Raw genomic sequence first — 9,784 nt, forward strand, 5'->3', positions numbered from 1 at the left:
GAAGCTGAAGCTCCAATACTCTGGCCACCTGATGTGAAGAGTTGACTCACTGGGAAAGACTCTGATGCTAGGAAAGATTGAGGGCAGCAGGAGAAGGGGGCAACAGAGGATGAGATGGTTGGATGGCATTGTTGACTCAATGGACACGAGTCTGAGCAAACTCTGAGAGAGTAAAGCGCAGAGAGGCCTGGCGTGCAGCAGTCCATGGAGTCGCAAAGTGTCAGACGTGACTGAACAAATCTGGAAAGGGCTCTTTTTTTCTATAAAGGAAATAGATTCTTTGCCATATTGTTAGTTGCCTTTCTGTTAGCAAGTTTTCGGACATCCAAAACTTTATCTTTTTTAGGTTGTAAAATAAAAGATTTTCCCCTTTCTCCCTAAGTCAGTCAGTTAAATATTAAATGCCTACTCTGTACCCAACACTGAGACTTCCCAATTTTACTGAAAAAAAAAGGATAAAGTAACTTGCTCAAGGTCAGTCAGCAGTAGGGGAGTGCCTTCAGCAAATACTTGTTGAATGAATGAATAAGTGAATTGAGAGACATGCAGTTTTACTTATCCGCATCAAGTGGCAATTTAACCCTTGGTCTAGGGTCATCCCTTATCTCAAGAAATACTGCTCCTATGCTAAGGCACACATGTTTTAAGTCTCTGCAAGCAGAGTGCTGGAAGGAAATACACCTGCACCATCTCCTTTAAACTAACCAACTGGTACCCATCTTGCTGGAATGGTAAACCATGTCATGTCACTCCACTTCTGTTTGGAAGGAAAACTGCTTTCATCTTTTTAATTACTAGGAGACCTAAAGCTCCAAAATTCTCGAAGGATTCTCAAGGATTCACAGACCTCGACTTCACGCCCAAAGTGCAGAGCCTGGACAAGCAGCACTGGCATTACCTGGGGGCTTGCTAGAAAGGCAGGATCTCTGCCACACCCCAGAACCACTGAGTCCGAATCTGCATCTTCACAAAAGCCCCAGGGAGTAATTGCGTACATTTGAAATTGAGAGTCATTTATTTACTTTTTGCCACACTGAAGGGCATATGGGATCTTAGTTTCCCGACCAGGGAATGAACCTGAGCCCTCTGCAGTAGAAACATGGAGTCTTAACCAATGGACCACCAGAGAAGTCCCAAGAATCACCAGTTTTAGATGAAATATCAATTTCTTGAAACTAGCTCCTAACAAAGCAATATGCGTACTCTAAATGGTGAAGAAAAAAGGTTAAAGAACCTGATAAGTCCCCCCACAAGCTGTGGAGTTTGTGGGTAGATCTTGGTTTGTCTCTTTTTTTCCCACTTCCTATAAAACAAGGAATACTGAGAACTCAAATATTAGCTGTTAACTGTCTAGGGCTGACCAGGATCTGGTACCACTAATACAAACAGAATGAATTTAACTCTTAATAGGCCACCAAGAAAAAACCCGGCTAGGTGAAGGCTTGCTGTTTAGTTGCTCAGTTGTGTCTGACTCTGCAACCCCAGGGACTGTAGCACACCAGGCTTCTCTGTCCTTTACCATCTTCTGGAGTTTGTCAAGCTCATGTCCATTGAGTCAATGATACCATCCAACCATCATCCTGTCACCCCCTTCTCCTGCCCTCTATCTTTTCCAGCATCAGGGTCTTTTCCAGTGAGTTGGATGAAGGCTGGGAAAGAGGTATTCATATAACAAAGAATAAAAATGCAGATTGTCTCACTAGTAACCATTATTTCTGAAAACACCATGATCAGTACTTCAAGTCCAAGTTTTTGACACTCTCAGGAAATCTGTTCTGTCACCTACAAGGCAGTACTCCCTCCTCACCCTTTACTCTGAGGCTTCAGCAATGGTGAGAAGTACTGGATCTGCTTTATCCAATTCATGCTCCCAGCAACTCTTTGTGGTAATTTATCATCTGCATTTTGCACATGAGGAAACCTAGGCTCAAAGAACCTGAGTGATGGAACCAAAGGTCACTCTCAGGTCTGAAGACAGGTTTTGACCCGGTCACTTGGGCGTGTGAGCTCTGTAGCCCAAGTATGTCAGAACCCACTAGGCTGGGTGGTGAGAAGTAGCTGTCTCACCCAGACAGGCACTTTTTCTTTCCAAAAAACGGCTTTAATGAGGTATAATCTACATACCACAAAACCCACCGCATATTTTTAAGATGCTGAAAAATGTGAATATTCATGGAAATAAAGATGTTCTTTCCCCTCCAGAAGGAAAGCCAAAGAGGTGGTGAACCCAGATGAGCCGGATTCCAAGGAGCCCCGGAGTCGGGAACGCCTACCTTGGATTCCATATAGCCGGTTGAGGCGCGACCGCCGGGCCTCGTCGGTGTAGGGGACTGCAAGCCACGGCATCTCACTGAAGTACTGTTTGAATGAGTCCTCAGACCTACAGAGACACATGCACAGAGACAGAGCTCTATTACTCCTCAAGGCACCACCATCAGGTCCTCCTCGCCTCCCACCAAATTGCGTCCAGGGCCCTACAGACGCCCCAGCTTCTAATCACTGTGCTCCCCGGACGCCAGGCTGGGGAAGGACCGACCCAGTGCACAAGGCCCCACACAGCAGGTGGACGCCAGGCTGAAACGCCAGGCGTTTCAACAGACTGCTCCTCTGCAGCCTACCCAGTCAATTCATGCTCAGCTTTTCTTTTCAACATGGACAGGTCTTCCTTTAATTAGGAGCCTAGATGTTCAGACACCTCCTTCCCTGTAATGCTTGTAATCTGTGCATATAACTGTGATATGCACAGAACACTTTTAATCAAGCATACACCTATGATTCCATATCTAAGAAACTCTAAGAGTGATAAATCTAATTAAGTGATAGAAGCAGATCAGAGATCTGTGGGGCTGGAATTTGGGGGCAACTGAGAAAAGGCACAGGAGTTCTTTTTTTTTTTTAGAATTAAAAAAAGATTGGCTGCACCCCATTGCATATGGGACCTTAGTTCCCTGACCAGGGTTTGAACCCACACCCTTCACTGGAAGGATTCTTAACCACAGGGGAATCCCACGAGGGAGTCTTTTCATTGATGGGAATGTTCTATATCTTCACTGTGTTGGTGACACAAGTACATACATTAGTCAAAATTCACTGAACTCTATACCTAGAATGCATGCATTTTACTGTATGTAAATCATACTTCAATAAAGTTGATGTTTTTAATTTATTTTTATTTTTAAGAAGACTTCTTTTTTTGGTGGTGCAGCTTGTGGGACCTTAGTTCCTCGACCAGGGATTGAACCAGGGCCCTTGGCAGTGAGAGCACAGTGTCCTAACCACTGGACCACCAGGGAATTCCCAAGTTGATGGGTTTTTTTAAGCTTTAAAAAGCCCTGTGACATGGCTTCAAGGTTGCCCTAGGGAGCAGAGGGGTGGGCCCAGGGGCCAGTACAACTGAGCATAGCATCATACAGGCATTAAGGATATGGCAGTGCATACAAGGCCCTCAGTGTGTTGGCATCTCAGCGATCCTTCTGTGAAAAGGAAGCCTGGTGGCTCGGTCTGAACTGGGGCTGCAGTTTTGCGACGAAGGAAGGTCACTGATGAGTAAAGCCAGCGAGAGGGCAAGAAACAGAGGAAATTGAGGCTAAAAGGCCTTGACATACTCTGGGAAGAAAGCCTGCACTTTTTGTTTTGTGGGCAGACCCCAGAAAAAGCATGTGGCCAGAGCTAAGAAAAATGAATGCAGAGCCAGCTAAGACAGGTGTCATATTCCATTAGTCTCTGGCTGTTTTCTTTACATCCTCCTTCTTCCATATCTACTCAGCACCATCCAAAAAGTTGAACTGACCAGAAAAAAAATGCATCCTAATCTCCAATGCCCCAGGCCAGGATAAGGATGTCCCTTAATACTGACAGCAAGAATGGGTTTTTCTTGGCTCCCCTTTAGACCATTACATGATTAAATATGAAATATATCTGCCCTTCTGCCAATCATCCCAGATAGGTCTTCCCCAAGCCCTAGCCCCAAGTTCTCAGCTACAGAGCATGAAAGGCAAGAGCCATCCATCCACCTGTGGAAAAGGGGAGACACACCGCCACCCTGTCCGCCAACCCGTCAGCACACGTTACCTGTCCGCACTAACAAAGATGATCTCGAATTTCTGGCCTGCCTCCTTGATCTTCCGGTAGGACTCCACCAGGACCCGGGTGAGGCTTCGGCAGGGTGGACACTGCAAGAAATGAATGGGAGCCTTCGGCCTCCGTCCTGCCTTCTCCTGCCCCAGTCCCAGCCGCTTGCCAGCAGAGGCCGGTTCAGCAAGACCCACGCTGGATGTGGATCGCATTTCCAGTTTATGGACGAGGCAGAAATAAATGTGCCTCTTGTGATGGTGAGCATCTGGGGTCAGCGGGCAGCTGTTAAAACGAATCCCCTAAGGGAACGTGGGGAGCCTTATCAGAATGGGTTAGGAGGACTCCCCTTTTTATTTATGTATTTTTTAGGGGGAAGGACCTTCCTTTCAGGCCAGTCCAAAGAAGTCCTTTTCTTGCTGCTAATATCATTCGTAACAGTAAGCACTGGAAGCATGCCAGCGATGCACGAGGCCCAGGAGAGAGCAGGAATGCCAGGAAATGACACCTGAGCAGTCACACCTCCAGAAGCCAACCCCAGCTAGTTTCAGCGGCGACATCACTGCTCCCTTCTGTCTGGATGAAAGAGGGACCCAGCACTCACCCAGTGTGCGGAGAAATAGACTCCCACGTGAGACCCCTCCAGGCTGCTGCTCTCCAGGGACTGCCCGTTACTTCTAAGCAAGGGCCCTGCAATGACTTCCCTGAAGGGTTTAGGTCCCCAGGGGAATTCCAAACCTGAAACAGGCAACAGATGGCGAGAAGGTTAAGACTCTTCCTCGGGGCCTCTGACCCAAGAGGCTTCCAGGATGCAGAGCGCGACAACTTTATCACCAAATGGTATTGGCTAACATATCCATAGGACTGGCAGCTAGAGCAGGAATAAAAGCAGGACTCGTTCATGGCAGATCCCTACCTATCCTCAAAGCCATGGTTCCTGAACCTGGAGGATCACAGGACCCATCTCCTGGGGAGCTTCTGAGAAGTACAGAAGCCAAAGTTACCCGCCACCCCCTTCGCCACCCCTATCTCAGGATCCTGGGGCAGGGCTAAAGATGCACGGCCAAAACAAGGCCAAATGACTCCCCAAGTAACTGTGACAATGGGACGGTTGGGGAATCACTGCCTTGGGTATTAACCAAGTATGCGTGCATGCTCAGTCACTGAGCATGTCCGACTCCTTGTGACTCTATGGACTGTAGCCCACCAGGCTCCATTGTCCACAGGACTTTCCCAGGTAAGAATACAGGAGCGGGTTGCCATTTCCTCCTGCAGGGGATCTTTCTGACCCAGGGATAGAACCTGCATCTCCTGCATTGGCAGGCGGATTCTTTACCACTGATGCACCAGGGAAGCCCATTAACTGTGAGTTTCTTCAATTCCAACCCCGGGCTCTCAGTGGCTCCCAACTTTACATTTTAGAATCAGCCAGGGAGTTTTAAAATCTGATGCTCCTGGGTCCCACCTCCAGAGATTTTGATTCAGCTGGTCTGGGTTGGGGCCCAGGGAACCAAGTGAGAGGAGAATTTCAGTCTAGTGAAAGGAAAGTGCAAAACCACTCGACCCAGATGGTTGACATTCTGATGACACATAAGCCCCAGGCAGGAAGAGCACACAATATGCTCCCCGCTCAACAGAACAGCGTTTTCTCACAGGGTGGTCCAGGGACCACTGGCTCAAAATCGCCTGGGGTGGATGGGGAGCGGGAGAGAGAAGCAGATCCTGGCTGGAAAAGCAGATGGCTGAGTCCACCCTGAAACACATGGAACCAAAAATCTCTGGGGGTAGGGCTGGGGAAGCTGGGTTTTTAACAAGCTTCAGAGTTGGGGGCAGGGGTGTGAATGCGTGCGTGCCTGTGTGTTTACACTTCAGAAGATAAAGACTTGGTTCTATTGTAACTGCCCTGGTTTTTACTGAGGGCAATTTTTTGAAGATGAAATTTTTACTGGGAAAATTTGTGATTAGGGCTGAACTCTGTAATTGGATGAATACATGAGGGACGGAAGATCTTATAGCCTTTGTATGACTCCAGCACCCGGGGGAAAGAAACAGGCCCTGGACAGCCTCTGAGCAAGGTGACGAGAGTCACCCAGACACGGCCATCCACCCAGCTGGACAGGAAGACCAAGGCTTAGGATGTGGGCAACATCAAGGAATGAGGCTTTCCTGGTGGCTCAGATGGTAAAGAATCTGCCTGCAATGCAGGAGACCCGGGTTCGATCCCTGGGTAAGAAAGATCCCCTGGAGAGGGGAATGACAACCCATACCAGTATTCTTGCCTAGATAATCTCATGGACAGAGGAGCCTGATGGGCTGCAGTCCATGAGGTTGCAAAGAGCTGAACTCAACTGAGTAACTAACACTTTCACTTTTTCACTTCAAGAAATGAGGGGCGCTAGGGCCAGGAGAGCAACACAGAGACTGCAACTTTGCTATCGTAATATATATTTTCTAATTTATTTATTTTTAATTGAAGGATGACTACTTTACAACATTCGTTTGATTTCTGCCATGCATCAACATGAATTAGCCATATGTATACATATGTTCCTTCCCTCTTGAGCCTCCCTCCCACCTCATACCCTTTCCCACCCTCCTCTAGGTTGTTATAGAGCTTCAGTTTGAGTTCCCTGAGTCATACAGAAAATTTCCATTGGCTATCTATTTTATATATGATAGTGTATATGCTTCCATGCTACTCTCTCCATTCATATCACCCTCTCCTTCCTCCCCCATGCTATGGTAACATTTTCAAGAGAAAAAAAAAAAAAAAATCCCCAAACCACACAGGCTGCCTCTTGATTGTGGAGGTGAGAGCTGCTGCTGAAACAGCAATGTAAGTCAGTAGCTGGGCTCAAACTGCTTCTCAACGGCCTCCTCAGCCCTCAAAGCTAAACTTCCTTTTTCAGATTCCTTCTCCTTTGGCCCATGAATTAAAGCCCCCACGAGGGACATTCTGATCTCTGTAAAAACCTTAACCATGACCTGGAGAATACTATAATTTCATCAAGACAATATTCTCTAGCCAAATAACCCCGCACTCATGTATTTCCTTTTTACACTCTCTACCAACAGGGAGGAGGGCAGGGTGGGAGGACATGGCAAGGTCTTACCCTCTGGGTCATCGCGGATCACCAGCAGCCCGTTCCTGCACACGACCTTCCCGGAAGTGGCGTCTAAGAATATGAGCGATGGAATGTTGGAAATTCGATATTTGTTCCAAAGTTTAAGCTGTGAGAAGAAAAGTAAAAGAAGGTGGTTAAATCCAAGATGGCAGAGTTCTTTGGAGCCTCCTGAAGTAGGCTGGAAAACACGAAGGTACAGATACATGAATTACTGACTAAGAGCAGGACTGGCTGGGCAAAAGGGACAAGAGAAGCTACAATCTCACTTGTCCTGAGGTCTGAGACAATGGAGGGGACCCTGGGTCTGAGTCTCAACCAGGCTTAAGTCACAGCAGACGCCAACAGAGGACCACATTTGTCCTGGTGGTCTCTTCACTCCTACTTTCCCGACAGGCACTGTCTCTAAGAAGCATAATGAAGATGGATCAGGCATTTTTCAAACACAATCAGATATCCACCAGGTGGTTGAGGCAGGAAGCGGGGCTTATTATTGGCGACTCTCCACCCAATCAGCAGGCAGGTGATGGGCTGTGTCCCCTTGGCCCCAAGGGAGAAGGGACAAAGGGTATCCAACAGGTGACCAATACTGAAATCAGCCCTTCTCCCCACTTCACCAGGTCCCTACACAGGGAGTATCAGTAGTCGCTCTAAGCGTGTGCCACTCAGCCTGCGAACACCAGGGAAGCACAACCCTTAGCCAGCCCCAACCCTCAGTTCCCTGTGCCACTCAAAACAACCCCTGGTCCTTGGCAGGTTCCTGCGATCAGCTGTGCCAACTGTCAGAGGGCCAAGGTCGAAGAGGACTGAGGCAGAGAAAGCATAAAGGCGACAGCCCAGGGCTCGCAGCCCAGTGAGTGCTGGCTCTTTGGTGAGCTCCGACGTCTGGGGGGACGCCGCTCAGGTGAGCCGCCGGGTACTCTGGAACTGAACTGCCAAGCCCAGAAATGACATAATCATCATCAAACTAACAGCGCACCTCCAGAGGAGAAAAGAAACAAGGCTTAGGCCGCAGGATGGCCCGCTGGCTTGTCACCTGCAGGCCTCCCTTCTGGGGATCTGGGGCCCAGACAGGAGGGCTGGCTGTGTGAGGGCTGGCTGTGCAGGCACTGACAGAACAGGGTGTGGAGGTGTCCAGGGAAACGGGCATCAGCCACGCACAGCAGACGGAAAGGCGTGTGTGGCTGTGATCATTGTTTTCAACTCAGCCCCAAGCAGCCAGGGAGTCAGGCAGGGTATCTATCAGACAAGAAATGGGAGGTTTCCCCTGCCTATGGAGACCTGGGTCTTGGCAGGAAGTGTTGTGGGACCCCACCTTTAACTGGGTGGGCCCCCATTAAGGCTGCATGTTTTTCCCAGCCCCACATTTCCGATGGGCACCCCAAACCAGCCAGGATTTCCGATCAAGAGTGACTCTGCACACACAGTTTTCAGTGACTGATTTTGCACTGTTCCTGAGAATCCTGATATAGGATTCAGATGAAACATTCTGAGAGGTTCAACAACAAAACAAGACCATCCTACTGCTGGAATCAGGTTTATAAGTTTGCTCGTACCAGGATCCAGCCAGGTTAATAAAAAAAAAGAGAGAGAGAGCGAGGAAAGGGGTGGGGATTAAAATTATCAGATTTTTATGATTTAAAAAGGAATTATTGGGGGAGAAAAGTAACTATGCAAAAAAATGGAAAACCCAGCCACAAAAATTGAGATAAAAATCACCCATGACTCATCATTTGAAAACGTAGACGATTTTATATTTCCACCAATGGTAAATCACAGCACCCATTTCCTGGTACCCTCACCAACTGTTATCACTACCATTGGTTTTTTTCAATTGGATAGAAAAAAAAAATGATGCCTCATTTTTTTGCTCATCTTTATTCTACTTACTGATGTTTAGGAGATATACCTATATCTCACAGTTATAAATACACTGCTTTTCCCTACATATTTTTTTTACAAGAGAGCTGAAATTCATTCAACAGATATTATCTGAGCACTTACTATGTGCCAGCCCTGGTTTAAGCACAAGGGATACAAGAAAGAACAAAGCAGGGGCATTTCCCTGGCTTGTGCTCCAGCAGTCAGTCTAGTGGTTTAGAATCCACCTTGCAATGCAGGGGACACAAATTCAATCCCCTGGTCCGGGAAAGTAAAATCTCACATGCCACAGAGCAACTAAGTCTGCACGTTATAACTAGAGATCCCACATGTTGCAACGAAGATCCTGTGCGCTGCAACTAAGACCCGGTGCAGCTACAACATAATATGAATATATATATTATATGAACATGTATTTTACATATATGTATATATGAAAATAATAATAAACTGTGGAAAATTCTGAAAGAGATGGGAATACCAGACCACCTGATCTGCCTCTTGAGAAATTTGTATGCAGGTCAGGAAGCAACAGTTAGAACTGGACATGGAACAACAGACTGGTTCCAAATAGGAAAAGGAGTTCGTCAAGGCTGTATATTGTCACCCTGTTTATTTAACTTATATGCAGAGTACATCATGAGAAATGCTGGACTGGAAGAAACACAAGCTGGAATCAAGATTGCCAGGAGAAATATCAATAACCTCAG

General features: G+C 47.3%; 1 protein-coding gene across 1 annotated transcript in view; it reads right to left on the minus strand.

The window, feature by feature from the left end:
- Positions 1 to 7,526, minus strand: part of NXN (nucleoredoxin) — a 26,096-nt gene extending 18,570 nt beyond the window's left edge. Inside the window, exons 1-4 of the mRNA XM_010861360.1 lie at positions 7,185 to 7,526; positions 4,676 to 4,809; positions 4,072 to 4,172; positions 2,274 to 2,380 (exon numbers count right to left, since the gene is read on the minus strand). Coding sequence (XP_010859662.1) covers positions 2,274 to 2,380; positions 4,072 to 4,172; positions 4,676 to 4,809; positions 7,185 to 7,401 — 559 coding nt within the window. The 5' untranslated portion in view covers positions 7,402 to 7,526. The remainder of the gene's footprint in view (positions 1 to 2,273; positions 2,381 to 4,071; positions 4,173 to 4,675; positions 4,810 to 7,184) is intronic.
- Positions 7,527 to 9,784: the final 2,258 nt, after the last annotated feature.

Source organism: Bison bison, unplaced genomic scaffold (genome assembly GCF_000754665.1).
Source record: "Bison bison bison isolate TAMUID 2011002044 unplaced genomic scaffold, Bison_UMD1.0 scf7180017864472, whole genome shotgun sequence".
Classification (NCBI taxonomy): Eukaryota; Metazoa; Chordata; class Mammalia; order Artiodactyla; family Bovidae; genus Bison; species Bison bison.